We start from the raw sequence: 23,120 nt of genomic DNA, 5'->3' as shown, positions 1-23,120 counted from the left end.
TCGTCGCCCTTCTCTGCACCCGCTCAAGCACCTCGATGTCCTTCTTGTAGCGAGGGGCCCAAAACTGAACACAGTACTCGAGGTGCGGCCTCACCAGAGCTGAGTACAGGGGGACGATCACCTCCCTAGCCCTGCTGGTCACGCTGTTCCTAATACAAGCCAGGATGCCGTTGGCCTTCTTGGCCACCTGAGCACACTGCTGGCTCATATTCAGCCGACAAATTATCACGCAGCTTTAACAGGCTCTAAGTTACAGCTTTCAGGGGTGGGGAAGGGAGGTAGAGACATGTTACTCATTCTGCCCTCACTGTGATACAGCAAGATGCAGAGACAACTGAGGCAGATGTATAGAATAAATGCATGCAAGCTATTCAAAATCTTTCTCTGTGTGCTTTACCATAGGTTATAATTGTTTGCAATCTCCAGAAGAGAACTGGCAAAACAATGTGTGCCTGTTTCTTGGTTACTCTGGTACAGAATCTAAACTTTTGTCTAAGGACACTTGTATCAGTATGTTAAGGCAGCAAACAAATGTAACTTGAGGGCTCTGCTCTAGTTATATTGCTACTCCTCCCCTTTGTAGTTACTGCTCCAAAGTTGTGCTGAAATGTGTATATATATGTGTGTGTATAAGTGGATTAGTATATATTATATATATATTAGTATATTATATATATATTATACTATATATATTATATATATTATATTATATTATATATTAGTATATATAAATTGATTAGGCAATGCTTTGTGTGTATGTGTGTGTGTATATACATATATATATATACATATATAATATATATGTATACATATATACACATATATATATATGTATACATATATATACACATATATGTACACACACACACACACACACAAAGCATTGCCTAATCCACTTAAGAGAAAATCTCTTTAAAGGGACGTCAGACCATCTGATGTTACCTAAACCAAGTTAGGAAGCATTCACCTAAGATGCTTCCCCAATAGATGTGTAGATTTGTACCATCCTATCAGTGGTGCGGAACATTAAGTACAGTAACCTCTTCTGCTAAATTAAATGGGTCTGGAAGAAGACATCTGCCTAAAACACCAGTGTACATTGAAATGGCCACAGTAGGTTTTTTTACTTAATTCTGAAGGTACTTAGTATGTTGATTTTGATGAAGATAAAGCAGGAATGAGAATGTATTCATAGCAGGACACAGGATAGCTGTAGCCCATTTTTCACGCCTATATTGGCAGGTGCTTTGAAATTTCCCAACTCAGTATTGTTTTTTTCTTAGTTCAGTATTGCTTTTCTGTTCACTTAGTAAAGTTTTTAGCCTTTTTAGCCGCACAAGTAAGTCATGTGTGCTTAGAAAAAACAACAGATTTTGTACAACACAATATCAAACACTTACCTCTGCAGTTTGCCTCTCATCTTCTTTCACAGTTCTGTTATTCTATCAAAAAAGGGAAGAAAGAAGTGTATGTCTTACAAGATTTTCTTTGACATCTATGCTGTGTTATATACAAATATTAATAGATGAACTTTAAATATTTTTTTACATCATTATATTTGTTTATGAAGTATTTTTAGGGATTGGTTTTTCCCATAGATTAAGATTATATATATGTTTTCATTTTCTATACTTCACAGTTCTCTGTGATCCTTCAGCAGTCATTACGTCATGGGTTTTGGTCTTCTAAATTAACATTTATTGGTTTCTCAATTTGCAGGAAAAAATGCTAGTAATTGTATTTTAGTATTGAAAATAGTAGTGAAAATTTCCTATTTTCCTCAGGGATGAACAGAACAGTGTAATATAATATAGTACTTTAATAATCAGGTTACTGTGCAGAATATTCAGCTCTTTCTTACCAGCCCTGGTGATACTGACTCGACGCTAGTGGTTTTGCATGCATCAGATCCTAGGAAGACATGTGTGATTAAGGTGTATCCTGATGGTTTTGCTCAAAAGTTTTAATACCGCAACATTAGCAAACACATACACACACACTTACATCTAAGATGAAAACTTAAATGCATAAAATATTATTTAAAAGGGTGCTAAGCAGCACCACAGGAGCAAAATATAACAAAAACACAAAGTAAATATTTACTTATACATCATCATATATCAAGATTTACTTGTATATTATAGGTATTAAAGAGCTTTTTCAAATTCAGGAGATGCTTGAATGCATATATTCTGACTTCTTCTCCAGAGATACTAAGAAAATTAGTTTTATTTTATTTTTTATTTTTAATAACTTAAGATTTGGACCTGCATAGATCATTTTACCTGATGGCACAGGAAGAGTGAGAGAGTTGCTCCGAGATGCTACTGGTGAAACTTTCGGACTAAGTGTAGGAGAAACTGCTTCATTAAAACAAGATACACAAATAAAAAAGTAATTTTATTCTCTAGCCTTGTGGTTTCTGATTTTTTTTTAAATTCATGCAAAAATTAAAACATTCATCTCATAGTTATCAAACAGTCGTATCTGTCCCAAGTATGACAAGTAACTTTAATTGCCAAATTGTTTTTGCCAATTATGAACTTAGAGTAGGTTTTATCTCATATACCTAGCACAAACTAATAAATTTTGTTGATACCCAGAATTATCATTCCCCTCAGTTTTATGAGATTGTAAGCATTGCAGAGGAGTGGGCACAAGAGAAGAACTCAAGGAATTTAGAAAAATTTAATTTAAAAAGATTTAAGTTTTCTTTTTCCTACAGAAAGTGTCAAGCTGATTTTAAGACAGAATTCTGTTTTGAAATGGTATTTCAAAGGTAAATGAAAGTCCTATTTCACAATAAAAATGACATTTTTGTCCTAGCTTTCAAGCACTTCCTATGAGGGAAAAATAATTTCAAGTGACATTCTAGAACAAAACATTTTATTCTATAATTTTTAAAGGAAGGTCTGGTCCAGTTAGCCTAGTTTACAACTATATTTAGAATAAATAAAAGTCTGTGTAATTATGTCTGGGTGGTATGTTTTTCCACAATATGAGTATCTTGTCATTAAGGTTTCATTTTATGTACAATAGTATCTCTAGGCAGTAAATCTTGACAAGAAAATTTGTGACTTTTTTTAAGATTCCAATTGAAATAGCTCCTGCTTTCCTATTAGTGTCTGCAGTGTATCATTCAGACACCTACAAACATTGCCTACTGTTACATCTGAATATAGATTGGTCATTTCTGCTTCATACTGAATTGTGAAGAGAGACAGAGGGACTCTAACCTTCAAATTAACAAAGTGTATGCCTACAGAAGCAATGTATACATTACAGTAGATATTTATTTATGCCTCTGCAGATCGAAGTACAATGTGAAATCTTATCTTCAGAATCTGCATGTACCTGTGGGTGATTCAGGAAGACTACTTCTTGATTTTCTGCCTCTGCGCATTAGAAACCTCTCGCTCACTTTCTTTGCTTCTTCTAGTAATTCAAGGTTCTTCTTTTTGTCTTCCTCTGATATTTTGACATCCGGCAGCTGATCATTTACCAAATCAATCACGTGACCACTGTTGTCTGGGTTTAAAACACCAGAATTAGAGCTGTATTTCATGTATCCAGATAGGTTGCTGCACTTCAGAGCAACCAGCACAAAACAACTGTAAGTTGAACTTTGAGCTTGCATTAATTAAAAATTTCTGACTGCTCATTTTATAATGCTGTTATATTCACAATTTTAGAGCAAGTCATCAAAACCACAGATTACCCACTGAGATTAAGTAAAAGATGCTCATAAACTCACAATCACTATCTAAAATGTTACCAGTATTCCCTGTGCATGCACTCCCTATGTATGCATTACAGATGTGCAAGTACATGAAAGAAAGCTTTAGTCAAGACAATCAGACCATATGTAGGACATTGAGGTGCTTGAGTGAGTCCAGAGAAGGGCAACAAAGCTGATGAGGGGTCTGGAGAACAAGTCTTACAAGGAGCGGCTGAGGGAGCTGGTTGTTCAGCCTGGAGAAGAGGAGGCTCAGGGGCAACCTTATCGCTCTCTACAGATACCTTAAAGGAGGCTGTAGCAAGGTGGGGGTTGGTCTGTTCTCCCACGTGCATGGTGACAGTATGAGGGGGAATGGGCTAAAATTGTGCCTGGGGAGGTTTAGGTTGGATATTAGGAAGAACTTCTTTACCGAAAGGGTTGTGAGGCATTGGAACAGGCTGCCCAAGGAAGTAGTTGAGTCATCATCCCTGGAGGTCTTTAAAATACGTTTAGATGTAGAGCTTAGTGATATGGTTTAGTGGAGGACTTGTTAGTGTTAGGTCAGAGGTTGGACTGGGTGATCTTGGAGGTCTCTTCCAACCTAGATGGTTCTGTGATTCTGTTTACATCTTCATTGCATGTCAAATTTTCAGAGAAAACATCCTAACTTGAATGAATAATCACTTCTTACCAACAGAAGTCAATGAACTTGTTGAATTCCTAGTGGCACGGTTAGAATGTCTTCTATGAGGACTACGAGGTCTAGAGAGAAAAATAAATGAAAAAAAAATATGGGAGGATGCCATAGGAAGAAAAAAAAAAAAAAAAAAGAAAGAAAGGAAGACTACAGAACAAAAGAATATTACAGAAATATCCTGACATTTACTGATGACCTAAGATACTGTGAATTTTCAATTTCTCAAACTAAAGCAAGTAGTTATTCCTATCATGACATGAAACTCATCTAAATAGGTATGTTACAAAAAGTAATTTTTAGTCTATGTAAGTTGATAGTGTTTCCCTAAACTAAGCTTTATGATTAAGATAATTTCTTAGGCTGCCACACTGACATAGCAGGTAAATATCTTAAATGACATCAGAAAATTAATTGCTGATCCAGCAGGTAATGCTGCTTTTATGATTCTACCGCATTATAATTCTACCTCTTAAACAATCTTGATGTTCAGAGAGGTACATTTTAAGGATACAAGCAAATTATAGTACCAATTTTGATTGATACTTTATGATTATTTTTTCCCATAATTCAAGTCTAATATCAGATCAGTAAATTCAATTTCCAGGTCAAGAAGTGTGTTTTATCAGAAGATTAAAAATAACCCTAATTCATCTGAAAATTGAAGTTTTCAGCTTCAAACAGGATTATTATTTCAATTCAGCAACTTTCATATATGCTTAACCTCAAAGTGCTATTCTTGCCTGGCCTATGTGAATGGCCCCAAACATCTGCTTCAAAACTCACTGTGTTTAGGTGTTACACTTTTTTCTTCCAACTGTTTATCATAGAAAAAATATCTACTTTAATTTTCTACTGATATTTTATCTCACTAGATCAGGAAAGCAGTCCCATCTGTTTCCATGATCTTTCACTGAAACAGCAAGGAGGACTGAACAGATATAAGACAGGAATGAAAAGAAGAGAGATGAAAAAGGAACCTAAACCTGTTGCATCTGTTTTTTTTTCAGAGAAAGAAAAAAAGTGAGAAGAGAACTTTAAAGATGCTGACTAGTGTTAGAATATGTTCTAATATGTTGTACCGTGTGGAAAACAAAACAAACAAAACAAATCCTAAGTTATCCAGCAACAACAAGCTACCTACAATTTTTGTAAGGTATACCATACGCAATAACAGTAGCTTCACCAGCATCAGCTTAAATTGTTATTAATATCTGCTTTAATTCAATATAAAGATAACATGCACAAGACTGGAAGGTATACCCTCAAAGACATACTTAATATAGTAGAATTATGAAGTATTTTCAACAGTTGATAAGACTATAAGATGCTAAACATAGAATTTAAATTAAATACCTGCCAAAATTATTGTTGAAACCTGCAAATTATTTTTATTATCACAAACCTCCTTGGAAATTCTGAACTTACAATTAAGCCTTACAAACTGTCATACATTGTAAGTGCATTTTTTTTGGCCAAAGCCACACATTCCATCATTAAAAACATCGAGTAATTTAAAGATGGTGCAGATTGTTTGTAAGAACAATCAAACAACAGTTTGTTCCTACATTTTCCTTTCAGTAGAGAAAACAATTCCAACAGATTGCAAATATTGCTACAATGTGTATTTTTCAGCATGACGCTATGAATACTGCCAAAAGACAGTCATATAGCTAGCTTTGATATGCCCGATTGCAAGAGTCAACACTGAGGGCTGAACATGCTATGAAAATTTTCACTATTTGAAAAAACAGTAAGATTTAAAAAAAATAATAATTAAAAAAAAAAAAAAAGGATAACTTTCATAACTTTGTATCAGTCTATAAAGCTCTTCTTGCTTCAACAGAAATATGTACATAATTCAAGGCAGCACTACTGGTATTATGTAATTAATAGACCAGAATCAGGGATTTAACTACTAAATTGAAAATCTTCCAATGGGGGGAGGGTGGGGTACTTGCCCACCACCATGGCAATTGCCTACCGATGGTGTCCAAGTAAATGTTTAAAATCTGGACATCAGAAAAGTATCACACATTGGCTTCTGTGTTCCATGCATGGAACATGAGAAATGTCACTGCCAGTCATCCTTGTAAGGCACAAACACCATTCTATGCCTACAGAAGGACCAAATAATTTTTTCCTCACCAGGCCATATTTTATTTACTAACAGAAAGACACATTTCAAAAGTTGCAACTGTTAGTCAAAAACATACAAAATTTAAATTCACATTTCTGTTTAAGTTTCAAATTATGCTATTCTGAAAGATTAGAAAGTTCATGTAAATTTTAAAGGACACCAGTTTAGGTTGGCAGGATTAGTGACACATGAAACTCTACTCTTGCAGTATCAATTGTACTCCCATCACCCTGCTTACCCACACCTCAAAGTAATCAAAATAGAAATACAATATAATCTAATTACAAAGACACATCAATAATATTTTAATATTACACAGATCCTGGAATTACTGTACAATTTATACATAGATCGGAAATGTATTATGTAGTACCTGTTAACCAGATTTTTATCAATTTCTACATCAGGCATAACTGCATTCTCTGGAAGAACAATTGAAGGTGTAGTGCGCATTGTTCCTTCAACAGTAGTGTCCTGAATGTTTTGTGAGAAATAAAAGTGTAGTTAAAAAGAAAGTCAAAACACTGAACATTGATGTGAAAAATAAAAATGCATTTGTCAATTTAGCTTAAAGAGAAAATGACTGAACTAAGTGAGAATTGGATTTTATTTGATAAAACATATGTGAATTAGAGGTCTTTAGTTAAACTGCTGAAAAGAAGTGGTGGAGACCTGGACTGTTATCTTTATGAAGGTTTAATGCACACAACCTTAACTTAATACAAATGCAAATTCTGGGAAAACCTTACAATAGACAAACTGATTTTTTCACACAACAATCCATTCTTTTACTGAATGGGTCTAATACCTAAAGAACTTAAGAGCTGAATGCAAGAGTGAAAAACAGCTATGTATAACAGTGCTAATGTAGGTACACAAGCTTTGAAATACTAGTTGTGTACCATGAAAACTTGAATAAGTATCATATTAAGTTTGCACATGTTATCCAGAAAAAAAAATAATTATATGGTCATCTTGTCAGTTTTCTACTTGTTTATCCCTTCCATTAATTGGAAAAAATATTTTAAGAATACATAATTGCAATATTTAAATAAGAACAATGCAATTTAAGTGACAAAAGAAACTGGCAACAAATATCAATGTACTCTTGTCTTCTTAAAAAATATGATAACTTGCCCTTGTACTTAACTCCACACTTTCCACCACAATGATGCCAGTGAGCTGAAGAGAAGGAATCTGTTTTCTGTGAGATATCCCAAATGGAGATGTGGAGATGGATCAGGTTGGAATAAAGAACTGTGGATTTCTTTCACCATGTACTACATTCAGATTCTTTCACAAACACACACAAATCAAATGAAATCAACCCCTGTGTTGTTAGAAGGTTTTCTTGTACAAAACCAATCCTGTTTCTTCAGTCGGTCAACAAATCAAAAAAAGGGATTAATGCAAAATTATTCTGGGGAGGAATGGTGTGGGGCATAGGCAGGGAGGGAGTGTAGACACCTTTTAGAAGGTAGCAATTTTTAATTTCAAGTAAAATCCTGTATAGAACATACCATAGCAGTGCAAGTAATTATAGTTGGAATGAAAGATTCCCCAAAGTGGCAGGGAACTGCCATCAATCAGATTGTAAGATCCAGGAAAATAAATAAATAAATAAAAATCTACATTCTCAAAATGCAACTGGCTTCCTTATTTAGTCATTTGAGTCTAAATTTTTCTTGAAACTACAACCCAAAGCTCCCTAAGATTATTTATTTATTTAGTTAGTTTTACTTCCGTTGGCATTAGATTAGATGAAGTTTGTGTCCCTGTCCATGATGTTGGGCATAGGAGGGGGTGGCCGGAGGGGGAACTAGATTATCTTCAAGGTTCCTTCCAAACCAAACCATTTTGTGATTCTACGACATTTCTGAATTTGCTAAAAGAGCATGTTTACTACCCATGGCACAAAGCCACTTACTGTTATAAACCTCATTTTGCTTTTACTGAAATACTCTCAATTGTGTTTATTCCTTTTAAGAATGCTTACCTACTACAGGCTGACACAAATGTAATAAAATTCAGAACAAGTTTAGTTACTTTAATAATATTCATTAAGATTGACTTGATAAGCTAAACTATTACATGATGCATTCTTTAAATGCATAAATTAGTGCTTTTATAACAGCTTTTTATTGTCTAAGGTTTAGAGCAGAGAAATTTCAATTCTTCAAAATGAAGGCCATCAATTTATAGTTTTGTTACAGTCATCTAATGTCAGGTGAAGAAATTAGTGTAGTCATAATGTTTATTACAATAAACAAGTGGCCAAGAGTAATAAATTGAAGCGAAATTATATGCATACAGAAAATATTTGTAGTCATGTAGCTGTTGGGTATCAGATACAATAGAACACCTTTCAACAAGTGAAACTTTTTACTCTCCTTGAATTAATATATTCTGATTAATTCAAAGAACTCTAGAAGAATTTTGAAAATAGTATAATAATGCAGCATATAGCACAACTTTTCTTCTCAAATGCAAATAATAAAAGTTTTGAATTGTACATCTAATTTAGAGTTCTTGGTTTGGTTGCAAATTCAATCTTATTTTTTTAAAAAAACTAAAGTAAATAAATAAATACATTCCACACAGCTACACGGTTCTATAGTCATAAGTCTCATGTGACTTTTCTGGACAAGTTCGCATTTTTAATCATAGGAGAGCAGAAGAGGAAACATGCCAAGAAAATAGGAACATTTAAATTTAAGAAAAATATTACTGTAACATTGTGAATGTAAAAATGTAAAAGCACCATCTATTATGCGATACAAACACAAGTAATATTGTATTATAACAACTTAAAACCAATTTTAGTAGAATTCTTGAAAATGCTACTAAGTATCAATGTATTTTGTCTATGACAATTTGTTATTTATTTTGTATTTTGTCAACGACAAAAATGCAGGTGATTGCCACGCTGAGTACACAAGCACATTGTTTATATTAATCTCCTCACTGCCGAAGAGTACAAGTTTTTCATGACATAAGAACACCAGCCTTAAAATCACTCAATTCCATTTTAAGACTCTAAAAACAGGTCTTTTTTTTTTTTTTTTTTAAAAAAAAAAAAAAAAAAAGGAAAAGACCATAGGCAAGGCTAGTTAAGGTCAGATAGAAAACACTAATCACAGTCAGCAACTATAGCAGTTCAACTTTTACATAGATGGAAACTCACACTTCCTATTGTCCAAATCTTTTTTTATATGGAGTGGCAATAAGAGCTAGAACATGAAGCTCTTCTCAAGGCCAGCTGACTTCAAAGAAATGAAGAAAAACCATACCCTAAGGCGCATTCAGACTGATATATGCAGATCTTGGAACAGGAGCTCTAACTGGAAACTTATACTTTTGCACATTGTACATCTGCATAAGGATGAGACAGAAGTTTCCCATTACCTTCCTATTGCCTGTCCATAAATGCCCTCTCCATGTTAGCTTCCAGACAAAACTGTTCTTCAGCCATCTGCAATAGCTGCCTCACCTCCTAGTACCAGTGACTGCTTGCTATCAGTCTCTGTTCCCTTTTTGTCCCAAGCCTTCCTCCCATACAAACGGAGGGTAAAATTGACTCCACCTCTGTTTCACATAAGAATCCATTCACACACTCTACAAGGATGATCTTGTGCTATCTAGTCCTGTTGGAGGGGTTTTGTGCAGGGCTGGGAAGATAACACACGCGATTTTGTCCGTATTAGAAGATGGTGTAGAAGAGGCTCAAGGATGCTCAGGGCAGATAGGATCTGCAGAGATTCTGGCTGTTAAGCTCTACCAAGCCCTTGCTAAGCATACAGAAAACATGCTTAAACAGTTTTATAATCCAGCCAAATTTGGATGGATTTGAACAGTAATGGAAAAAATGCACTTCTGCTACAAGGGCTACCATGCCAGAACAGTCAGATGATAAAGCTTTCCTGTATACCACCTGAGTTCTTTAAAGCATTGAAAAACAAATCCTCTGCCACATGGCCTCATCCTCAGAAAATAATGAAAGGACTTGACTGAATGGCAGAATGAATTTGGTCCAGAACAGATAACTCACATGAAATGCCTCTGACAAATAACACGTCTCAGAGCAGTTTTTTTTGAGTAAGATGAGGTTTTAAATAACCTTGATTTTATATGTTTAAGTGAAGTGCTGCATTGAGAGCTTTGTAAGGAAGGTAATAAAATTCTGTAGTAACTATATTTAGTTAAAAGAGATAAAAAAAAAAAAAAAAAAAAAAGATGACAAAATTAGCATGGGACATCTTCAGAACAAGTAACATGCAGTGATTTGATGAAAGTGGAACATAAATTTAAACAGAAAGAAGAAAAGAATAAATGCAGACTCTTGACTGATGGAATAATGAGTGTACCAAAAATATTATGAGCATTAGACATGTTTTTCCTCAGCAGTCGGAATAGACAGATAAATACCGGTCAGGATACAACAAAAAGAGAAAGCTGGAAAAAGGCAAAACTTCTCACTTGAAAAGAGATGAAGATGGCATCTCACAACCAATCCTAGAAGTGTAGGACAAACAGTAGGATACTATAAATCTTTTAACCTAACTTTTAAGAATCTAATTTTCTTTGCTAAAAGCCTAAAATCAGTTATTAAGGATATCAGCAAAAACATATTAATTTAATGTGAAACAAATCTAATTAAGTTAAAATGCAGAAGTGGCTAAAAACGACACCTGAGGTTTTTTTTTTTTATTATTATTTATTTATGCTGGGATAAACTATTTTTTATAGAACACTTTTAAAATGTTCAGTACTTCCAGTATGTTTAACTGGACAGCACACAGAGTTCAACTAAACGCTCTTAATTCAAATGACATTCCAAACAAGGGGTTTAAGTGCTTTGAATTAGGCTAACTGGTCTCACACTGGTGTTAAAGGGAACTTCACAACTATTTCCCTCAGCAACCCAGATGTTTAATTGGTCACAGTGGTCAACAGAGGCTGCTGTAAGAAAAACTGAAATGGAAAACAAGATCTGCTTTCTCAAAATGAATTTCAGAAATACAGCCCTGCTCTTCCACCAAATAAAAAGATACTCGAAATAGACAAGAAACTATGCACAATGTATGGTTTGTTTTCATTTTTTTCAGAAGTGTTCTTTGCTGCAACAAAATGAGGAAGAGTCATTGATGTCTGCTAGCTTCCCCCCCCCCCCCCCCAAGCCCCCAAGCCCCCCAGCCCTCCACTAGTGGGTGCATTTTATCTAGCAAGTCTTTGGTACTCTCAAATACTCTTAATGTGGGAGAGTTAAAAACAAAGCAAAAATAAAAATTAAAAAAAAATTAAAATGAAAATCAAATAAACAAACCAACTTTTTGACTTTTTAGTTTCTTCTCAGCTAAAAGTCTGATAAAGTTGCATGCATCTATGGTGTTTATCTCAAGCCAGGAAACTAACACTCAACACGATGGCAATTTGGATGGAATGCATGACAAATTAATGTAGAGTTCACTGCTGACAATATTTTCCAATGATGCTGAAGTAGCGGATGTTTTCACCTAAAGTGTAGAATACTGTGTCCTCAAATCCAGTAAGTGATACATTTTTAATTGAGGATGTGCCAGACTGTAAATCCTCTCCTCCTTTTTTGCATCAAACAGGATGATCTGGGTAACCTGTGAGTTGGTAGTTCTTTACTTCAGCTAAGCTAACAATTTATTAGAAACAACAACAGATAAAATGTTAGAACATAAAACTACTTTTTATCAGTGATATAAACTATTTAAAAGGCAAAACCATCATCACTTAATGATTTTTAAATTTATCTACAAAAACATGTTAAAACTTATATTTACAATAAATTGGGTTAGCGAAGTGATGAAGGTCTCTAGGGAGGACCCATGTGCACTTGGTATAGTTTCAGTATATGTTCAGCTACTACTCTGGCAAATATAGCACTGAGTACAGACCAAAAATCAGACTTCCTTCTTTTACACACATGCAAATTGGATATCATCTCAGACATCTGTAAAAGCAACACTACATGTTTCAAGTCTGCTGCGAAGTAGGAATCTAAGTTCTTTTCTCAAAGATTAAAGTTTTCTGGAATAACATCAATACAATTTCCATTCCTTAATCTATAAAATACTTACAAAATTTTGAGAGAGCAACTGAAAGATCATTCATAGCTTCATCAGTTAATCAAAACCCACCGATATACAGCAAGGCACTAGATGTTATTTTACAAAATCCTAAACGTATACAAACTAACAGTTTCAGCCTCCGGTTTCCAAAACAAGTATCAGAAAAATATATTTGTAAGAGTTCTTACCTTGGCAGGTGGAGAACTGTTGTGTTGTGCCACCTTTGGTTGATCCTTGTCCTCAGGTAGGGTTGGCATGGTGGATGGTGCGAAGTACGTTGAACCACAACGTGGACTAACACAACCACACGCTGCAGAGAGTAAGACTGTTTCAAGTTAGCCTGAAGGCATAAGCACTGAGAGGCCTTGTGATCCACTGGCTGTGTTAGATGCCAAAAATACAAGTCAAATCAATTTAAAAATATATGCTCTAATACAAAGATCGCTTTACGATAACAAACAGTATCAAGGTTTAAAAGTAAAAGCATTGTCTTGAGTTTTATTAACTAAAGCTTTCAAGGTCAAGTATAATTTAGTAAATGCATGCTTATTGCTATTCCTACCCCTCCCCTCCATTTCACAGATTATTAGTATTTTTCTACTGTGACTGTGTTGGCTATGATTAAACTACCCTCTCTAAAGATCCTCCAAGGACGCAGCATCCCGGATATCGCTAATATGCCTTTTAGTAACCAACAAAGTTCTAGTGCTACAGAGTATAATCTCAGATCTCAAAGAAAGGAAAAGCTCTAGGAGTAAAACTGGCAACCCAGATGGTGGCACTCTTTATCTGAGCATGTTAACTTTTCAACACTTTAAAACCGTTAACTTTTCAACACTTTAAAAAGAGATTCTTGGTGTACATCTGCGTAAGCACTGTGCAGTACACTTTTGAAGCAAAATACCAGTAATGCCTGAACAGGGAAAAAAAATCACTGTCTACTAGCTGAGAAAATTATTGTTGTTAGTATCAACTTTAGCTACTGCCTTCACAAGGATATTGTAAGCATTAAAGCATGCAAAATAGTCTGAAGTAGAGAAATCAGCGGTGTTAAATCCTTTTAGCTGCAGTGTATTACAAGACTTACTCTGACACCTACCGTCAGTTAAGGAACAGTCCTCATAAATAAATCATTCGATTCCTTGGTGGCGCCTACAAGTGAGAGAGAGGCGGTTATCAGAGACAGTTGGGTATATAGTAACCGACTGCACTGTCAACTATACTCCTTTAACAGTTAATTTGCAGCTGTGTATAGAATGGAGCTCTACATTGAAACTTTAATGTAGTAACAACTTCAGTAGTAGGTCAAGGAGCTGAATATACACATCCAACAGAGGTTCAATGTCTAATTTCATCATTACCCTTTTATTCTTTTAGAGATTAAGATGGATGGAGCAAAAGAGTGGTGATGGTAAGATGATTTAAAGTTCAAGGAATTTGACAACCTAAAATTAATTTTCTACAGTTTTCCTATCCATTTCAGGGAAGGGCAGGGAACATTTTTAGAATAAAACAATAAGTTCTTTAATATTAAATTAAAATTTAAAAATATATATATAATTGTCAAAATACTATATATTTATACATATAAACAGACAGTGCATATATATTTTTATTTTAAATCAGCAGAAGACAGTCACAGGAAATACCGAAGCAGCCTCACTAGCGACAAGTTCCTCATCTCAGCCTTCACAGAACTTGTTAAACCTACATAATGTGTGAAAACTTTAGACTACAGAAGTAGCTAAGACCTATGGATTTACGAGATTTATTTCACATTCTATTGGAAAGTCCATTTTCTCTTTTGCTAGAAGAATCAGATACAACTCCACTTCATCTGAAATTTCATGTAGAACTAATACACTGAAAAAACCATCTGTACACAAGCATTACTGTGCTTTTGAAAAAAATACCATTATTCCATCAAAGTCCTTTGGTAAAGACTGGAAAAGATGCAACACAAATTATGTCATTATGAAGACCAATGCAGAGATGACTATTTTCTTTTTTTTTCCCCCGTCTCCAAACAGTATATTTATTTCCTGGAGTGAGATATGCTAATCACTGTAAGAGCAAATTTCAAGCTTTTGTAGAACCTGTTACAGGTTAATTTTTAGTTCTACTGCAATAAGTGAAAGCTCAATTTGTATCACAATTTTACCCACCTCTAACTCCAAATAAAAGCAACCAAATAAAAGTTTTCCATGAATAAAAAATATTTTTCCTTAATAAACATGTTAAAATCTTTAAAGTCCGTAATATCACGGAAAACAGACATTTGAGATGACATTTTAATAAACCCACAGAGATCAAGCAGATAGCAGTTGTGTTAAACCTCTATTTCAGCAGTTAAGTATTTTTGTACCAAACAATAGTCACCAACTATTAAAAACACACTAAACACATTAAAAAGGACTTCAATGGAATAATGGGATTTTTTTTCAAAAGCACAGTAAAGATCAGACAGAGGCACAGAAATGAAAAAACGACATGGACTTGCTGTTCATCTCTGATGCTGTCATCCTAACCAACTTTTTGTATTTGCAAGAACTCATTCTAAGAAAAGAAAAAAAAAAAAAAAAAAAAAAAAAGGAGATTAATTTGGCTATTTATCCAAGCTCTGTTAGCATTTTCATTATGAATTTATAATGGTTCTGATAGGCTCAATTCAACAGAATGCTGGGCCTGAATAATCAGGAATGTTTTAAGCCATGGCCAAAAGTTCCAGAGTCCTGTGCAGAGCTATAAAAGTTTAGGCATCAAACTGATTTTTTGTCTTAGATGAGTTCCTAGTACACTTCAACAAAAATAAAAGTAACGCAAGTCATACTGATACAAGAAAGAGCTATTAAGCACATGAAGTTTCAGTTCATTTTTCAGATTTAAAAGGCAGAGAAAAATTTAAAAGATAAAGAAGTCAACAGGCTTACCTAAAAATAGAAAGAGAAAAATCTCAAGCTGTGTTGTTTTAGAGATGCAGCATAGAAAGTACAGCCAAGTGAGAATGAAGGGTAGAAAGATGAATTCACACCACATTAACAACTCCCAGATTTGGAGTCAACTGAGTTCAGCCACTTTCTGACACAATTAGAACCTTACTCGGACTTCCTTAAAAAGCTATCATAAAGAAAGGAAGAAGTTCCAAGTCTTTGTGGGGCTGATAAGTGGGAATATTTGTTCTTCTGAACTTTTTTTTTTTCTCTAATACCTCTCCAGAAAGCTCTGGTTCTGAGAACTGTAAAAACAAAAAGGTTGCATATGTTTATTCATATTCTGAAATTTCTTCAAACAAAAAGAGCATCTGCACACCTTGATGACCTGCTTGGGTGCGGAAATAAGGGCTACTACTTTTGCTGTTTCAACAAAATATGTAAACATTTAGTTTAATTCATAGACTATATCAATCAGAATTTCTGAATCATGATTTTTAAGCTGTGCAGTGTTCTTAAAACCAGAAGACCAAATCCCTTAAAGACTTTGTGCTTGCTAAACAGAAAACATCACATCTTATAAATGCAAATGCATAGAACCAGTGGAGCAAACTTCTTTCTTCACGCTGTGCAAGGAGTTCTCCCATTTTATGTCTTAACTACTGATTTCTGATACTAGTAGGAAATGGGAAGGTTTAGATATGATGGAACCATAAAATACTAGTGAAGCAATGGTCTTCTTCCATCTTTTTGTTGAAGTGACCTTATGCCTATTTGATCAGGTAATGAAAATTAGCCCCAGTATGTGTCAGGGAGAATCAAAACATATAGAAAAAGAGGGCTTAATCAGAACACTGCCAAGAACTAGAGGAGCCTATCTGCATCTCACAGATGTAGAAAAAAAAAAAGAAGAAAGAAATGTCTGTGAAGAATTTATTAGAGATACATTTTTCCCTTTTTCATTAGAACATTAGAAAGGAGTACAGCCTTGGAAGCTGTAGAAATTCAGCATCTCTACCTACAAAAACATCTTAACAACTTATTGAAGCCATTGAAGCCTAACCCAAAGCACAGAGAGTGTAACGATCCTGGTACTAAGCCTGGTTCATCTGGCCAGCTGAACAGCTTTTGGAGTCATGCTGCCATTAACTTCACCAGCTTTATCTCCTACAAGCATAAATATATTTCAGCCAAAGAAGAAAGTGATCTGTTAACAATACATGCAATACGGTGAAATGCTAACTAAAACACACAGAATAATTATTCCTTATGGTATTGAAAGGATAGATACCAAAATATAACTGCACCTTAAAAATGGTCAAGGTGCACAAGAACATGTTAGTATCCAAGTCACTAACACTACTGCAAGATTCATCTTTTGCTAGGCATTGAACAAGCTCTGTCTGAACTAGCTCTGTCTTATCCAAGACTGTCATGAGATTATTGCAGTATTTTTATCAGAGTAAATGATTCCAAGAACAACTCTTGAAATTGCAAGACCTTCAAAATTACCTTTCCAAAATTGAATACTTGTAGAGATTATTAACTCACATGTCACAAGAAGAAGAGACATGGGTGAAGTTCTAGAACATTAGTCTGCACAAGCCTCCTGCACCTACAAAATGAGTTAAAAAAGAACAAAATACCTATGCTGTTCACCAGATTCTACTTATTCCCACATTAAGATAAAACACTTAAAGGAAGAAAGGGAAAAAAAAGAGAGAGGATGGGGTGCTTCTTAACATTTGTCTGTTACTGTAAACTTACTGCTTAAAATAGTTAGGAAAAAAATGATCCTGAGCTCAAATTTGTAGTCAGATATAGATCAGTGAATGCAGAGAACTTACTTTTACCATTATGTAGGCTTAGAGTACAATCTCCAGGAAATGGTGATCTGGGAGCTCTATTCCATAAAAGGGAAAAGTATTTAGAGGCCCTTGGCTTTCAGTGTGTTCTCTCTACAGCTCATTTTACCACAGCAGAGAAAGCTAAGTATGATCAGCTAACTTACCCTCTGAGTCACAGCTGAGCGCCGTGTTAGCAAAGGCTTAAAGGTGCTTTACTCCATCTCCACTGATAGCTTGGCAGATGACCTCAAATGCTCTGTCACATCACAAGGATATAGAAGAGGAAAAAAAAAAAAAAAAAAAAAAAGCAGAAATTAACAGTTAAGAAAGCACTTTTATTAATATTTATTGAGCTTATGCTGCCTCCAGTCAAGTGAAGCAACTGTTATTTGCCAACAATGGGAGTTACATACTCATGAACACAGATGAACCGGACAACTGTGAGCTGCTTTTTGTAACTTTTCTCTTTGTTGTATTGCAAAGTGGTTGTAAAATGTTACCATATTAGAAAGGTATATTTTTGCATTCCTTTTATACAGCTGTAAAAGCATACAGAATTAATAGAGCATTTTGAATCATGTTTTGCCCCTATATTCAAACAAAGTGTGATGAAACCAGAGTATTTTTCTTATGTTTGTATTACAGGGGAACCTTCTCAAGCACAAAGCATTGTTACAGCATTTAAGATACACAGTTTGTTGGCATACATAAGCAGTTTCCGTATTTGAAACCCAAGAAAAAACAACGTAACAACCGTTTCAGAACGTCGTAAGAGAAAACCTTTAAGATTTTGCACTGGCACTTCAAAGTTTTTGTACAATATGAACATCCACTGGAAAAGAAAAAACAGCTAAAGTTGACTCATTTACATTTTTATGTGACAACACATACTACATGGAAATTAGAAGATACTTTCCTTATTATCCACAACATATAAAAAATGGCTTTCTACTGCATCTATTTATTATGTTAAGAAGTTGGTATCTCATAAATTTAATACCTAGTTTGCAATATATTAAGATGGCATTTTAGTTATTGTTTACTAAAACACATGGTCATAGCCCCAGGACTAATATAAGGTATCTCTGTAATGATGGTAGTGATTCGAGTTCCTCCTACAATAATATCCATACAGTTATACAAGGTGCAACCTGGAAGATAAATAAAATAGGGTTTACAGCTATACAGAATGATACTTTTGCAAGCAACGTGTATGCAACTACTACATGAATTCAAGGCATCTACTTTCATTTTGAGAAGTACCGAGAAGAATCTTCCAACAACTTAATGCAACTTAATTATTCTAGACAATTATAACGCTTCCAGATTGCAACCTAAGAGGAAGGAGATAAACATGAATAATTTTGTCACAACAATAAACCTTACCAAACTCAACAAGGCCGAGTGCAAGGTCCTGCACATGGGCTGGGGCAATCCCAAGCACACATACAGGCTGGGCAGAGAATGGAGTGAGAGTGGCCCTGAGGAGGAGGGCTTAAGGGTGTTGGTTGATGACAATCTCAGGATGAACCAGCAATGTGCACTTGCAGCCCAGAAAGCCATCCATTCCCTGGCATGCATAAAAGAATTATCTGCAGGTCAAGGCAGGTGATTCTCCCCCTCTACTCTGCTCTTGTGAGACCCCACCTGGAGTGCTGCATTCAGCTCTGGGGCCCCCAGCTTAAGAACATGGAGCTGTTATAGTAAATCCAGAGGAAGGCTACAAAAACAAAGAGAGAGCTGGAGCACCTCTCTAATACAGACAAGCTAAGAGTGAGCTAGAGTTGTTCACCCTAGAGAAGAGAAGGATCCAGGGAGACCTTACAGAAGTCTTTCAGTACCTAACGGGGACATGCAAGAAAGATAGAGAAGGACTCTTCATCAGGTAGTGTACTGACAGGACAAGGAGCAATGACTTTAAACTAAAAGATGGTAGATTTATATCAGATATAAGGAAGAAATTCTTCACTCAGAGGATGGTGAAGCAGTGGAACAGGTTGCCTAGAGAGAAGCTGTGGATGCCCCATCCATGGAAGTGTTCAAGGCCAGGTTGAATGGGGCCCTGGGGCCCTGGTCTGGTGGGAGTTCCAAGCTGCCCATGGCATGTGGTTGGAACTAGGTGATCTTCTAGGTCCCTTCCAGCTCAAGCCATTCTATGATTCTGTGATAATATAACCAAGAAAGAAACTAATAGAAGTGTAAGAAAAATACAGCAAGCACGTATTTGGTTGTGCATGCAAGATTTTACATCAGCATAACAAGAAACTCAGTAACTAACTCCAACAGATTAAAGTACTATGTTTTCTGGGAGTTATGTACTTAATTCCAGTAGGATCCATTTTGGTCTCAGTTTTAGGCTTTTCCATGATACTTTAAAAGAAAAAATCAAGTAGACATTAGGATTTCACACACAGATAATTATTTTTAACATAATTTTAAACACAAAGTTAAGACTTATTAAAAGATTGCAACTGTATCTGAAAACTGCATTTTTTTTGGCTGTGAAATATTATCTGTCGGCTTTGTTTTAGCATTATTGTTCTTTTGTTAGCAGTCAATGCTTAGGTTTATTTCTCTTGCAAGTACTTTTCTTCAGAAAATGGAAGATATGAAAATGAATATCAAGGCACATGGCTCAGTCTTTCAAATACGGGTGAAAACTACCTTTATTTCACTGACCTTACTAAAGGTTTAAACTCAAATCCTTATCCAGGAAAAAGATGTCCAACAATGAACCAGATAGCAATTTATGATTTTCATCATGGTAGGTCATTTACCTCACAGAAATCTGTCTTTCAAAATCATTTAACAGCCCTTTGCTACATATGAATAACAGTGCACATGTATGTCCAGTGCCAGCTTAGGTCTTGAAATAGTCAGAACTGCCGAACAGATGATATCATCCTGAAACTTTCAGATAGGCCTCCTGCATTTTAAAAGTCAACTGATCACTCCCATCAGTATTTGTTTTTTTATCATTGCAACAATTCTTTCCCTTGTTTTATGAAAATGGAAAAAAAATATATATATAAAAAACCACAACCACCCCACCCCCCCGACACACACATACACACACACACACACACACTGTAATTTAGAAATACACGTTTCCACACATTCTGTTAACTTACAAACATTTTTTTTTTTTACCTCATCCTACTTCTTAGTGACCTCTTTTCTTCTCTTCAATCATCAGTGGGCTTTCAGCTAGACTGACAAGACAACAAACAACAGAGTTCAGGCAGATGGCTTCTAAAAAACCAGCTGGGCTGAACGTTGGGGTACTTTAATATATACATTTGATGAATAAGATAGCACATGTGATACTAGGAAAAAAACTAGGCCCTGATTTATTCACAGTTAAAGAATTCAGCCTGCAGTAGCAAATCTGGTGATCAGAAGACTGTCAGATTACAAGGCAGAGTTGATATGTTTCTTAACTGCAGATTTTTTTTGATAGCCTTGAAGGAAATGCAGTTTACAGGAAGATTGTGAATATGGAGTGGGTGGATATTTGGCATGGGGAATAAGGATTTCTAAGCATAAAAAACAGCATACAAGAAAGTGTGAAGAAGAGTGGGAGAATAGTACATTAAGTGTCATTCAGGAGAGTTCAAAAGGAATCCAGAGCTAAGTTTTTCCTCCAGATATTTCCTATCATGTTACAACATAGAAGGTAGTGACCTTAAAATAAGATAAAATCCAGAAGAACTGAAAATGACATGTGACAAAAGATTTTGGTCTCTTCCTCCTCCTAAATAACCTACTATTTTTAAGAAACATGATAGTTTGTTTAGGAGGTAGCATCAATCTTGGTCCTGTGGTCCTGAAATAATTATCTAATGCAGGAACTGTACATTGATAAAGAGCCCAATGGAAATTGCTAGTGACAGTATTTAAATAATACCAGCAGATAATATTATAGACAAACATAGTTTTGCATAAATAAGCATCATGAAGTCAGTAACAGTCATTTGGATTTCTTTTTCTTCTATCGCCTCTCAAAGATGTGGAGAAACCTAGATAATTGCTACTGTTTAGACTGCATGTATTATACATCACATTCTAGTTACACATTTATTTTTGTCTGTGATGTAGGCTGAGTTGGGAACCTGAGCTGAAATTCTCTCTAATTGGCATTTGACTATATTCTTAGTTAATGTAAAAGGAAAACAAATTTGCTGCTGTGTGTGTTTGTTTTCTTCTTCTTCTAAATCTAAAGGTTGACACATCAAGTAATATATAAAAAATGTATTTGAAAATATAAGCATTCTGCAAAACATTCTGTTTTCCAGCATAACTGGATATCTACTTTTTATAATTTGAAGAAAGTTACTATCAAAGACCTAACTCAGATACATAAGTAAGTTAAAAAATAATTAGGGCAGAACACCATTACTTAGTGACCCACGAGTCTTGTTGCTAGTCAAGCAAAACATTTTCCAAATGAAGAAATTTAACAAAATTCTTTCTTTCCCAATTAGAAATGGCAATCCCCGGGGACATACTTTGTTGAACAAACTAACAATAAACAGTGCTTTTAAAAGGCAATTGCAGTCTTTCAAGCAAGGAGATTATACTAAAGTTCTCCATCTTGCATAGATAAGTGGCAAAGAAGCAAAGAAAAAAAAAGTGTTTTATTTTAAGCATATTATTTATGCTTCCAGCACAAAATCAGATTCCTGGTTGCTTACTGTAGTGATACACAAATACTATTGTTTGCAATTACAAAAAATCAACATATCCAAAAGAGCATGGATATGTTTCTTTCTTGCTTATGAGAAAAAAAAAAAAAAGAAACCAATTTCAGAGAGTTTTTAAAACATTGCTTTACACCAGGAAATAAGTAACTATAGGATCATCTTATTCAAATAAGCTGTTATTTTGCAGACTAAATGCTGTTTACTTGACCACGCTTATATATCACTGTGGTCAGACTGGAGGATCAATTTCCAGAATCAAAGAACTCTCCTTGAAGCAGGCTTGACACTTGTTTTATTGCTTTGGACTTGGTCCAATGGGAAGTTGCAAACTTCCAAAGGCAAGCTGCAGAATTTCTGAGACCTGATCCAGTGTATAATTATCTCCCCAGTGATTCCTCCCTCTCTCCTTATGTAAAACTGGAACTTCCTTTGTCATACTTGATTACCATTGCTTCTTATTCTCCTGCCATGCACTTCAGTAAAGTTTGCGAGTCCATGTTTTCATTAACATCTTACATACTGCAAGACTGCTGTTAGACCCTGCTTAAGTAGTTTCTTTTTCAGGCTAAGCAATCTCAGTTTGTTCCATAAGACTCTCCTCACAGGATGTGTACCTACTGACTATTTTAGTGGCTCTCCCTAATTATGCTCAAGTTTAACAACATACTGGGGGGGTCAAAATAAGTTGTGGTAAAATAAATCTCTTGGGAGTGTGTTTCTCTTTGACATCCATGCCTAACAAAAAGGACAGACCCTCAAGCACCTTCACCTGTAGTGCCAGGCAGAGTATGAACTGTATTATTTGAACCTAATGATCCAGTCACTTTTTCCACTCATTCAACAGCACAGTCGTCTATACTTTAACGTCTCAAACTAGATACAGGGATGATGTATCCATGATGTATTAGGTCAGAAAAACAAAACAAAAACCCTTACCCCTTCACTCCTGCTAACATAAGATCTAGATGGCTGAATAAGCCATAACACACC

General features: G+C 35.1%; 1 protein-coding gene across 19 annotated transcripts in view; it reads right to left on the bottom strand.

The window, feature by feature from the left end:
• Positions 1-23,120, bottom strand: part of IRAG1 (inositol 1,4,5-triphosphate receptor associated 1) — a 97,363-nt gene that overhangs the window by 24,038 nt on the left and 50,205 nt on the right. For 6 of the 19 annotated variants that reach the window (XM_084521565.1, XM_084521564.1, XM_084521552.1 and 3 more), the window contains exons 2-10: positions 17,592-17,683; positions 13,750-13,802; positions 12,839-12,960; positions 6,926-7,026; positions 4,410-4,480; positions 3,355-3,528; positions 2,286-2,363; positions 1,862-1,911; positions 1,401-1,442 (exon numbers count right to left, since the gene is read on the bottom strand). In XM_084521565.1, the coding sequence (XP_084377691.1) occupies positions 1,401-1,442; positions 1,862-1,911; positions 2,286-2,363; positions 3,355-3,528; positions 4,410-4,480; positions 6,926-7,026; positions 12,839-12,907 (585 nt within the window). In that variant the 5' untranslated portion in view covers positions 12,908-12,960; positions 13,750-13,802; positions 17,592-17,683. Of the gene's footprint in view, positions 1-1,400; positions 1,443-1,861; positions 1,912-2,285; positions 2,364-3,354; positions 3,529-4,409; positions 4,481-6,925; positions 7,027-12,838; positions 13,030-13,749; positions 13,803-17,131; positions 17,196-17,427; positions 17,546-17,591; positions 17,684-20,577; positions 20,640-23,120 lie in introns of those variants that run through there. The other 13 variants (XM_084521557.1, XM_084521570.1, XM_084521554.1 and 10 more) reach the window with 11 other exon arrangements.

This window comes from Aythya ferina (assembly GCF_964211825.1).
Source record: "Aythya ferina genome assembly, chromosome: 5".
NCBI lineage: Eukaryota > Metazoa > Chordata > Aves > Anseriformes > Anatidae > Aythya > Aythya ferina.
This window is presented reverse-complemented; position numbering and strand designations above follow the sequence as displayed.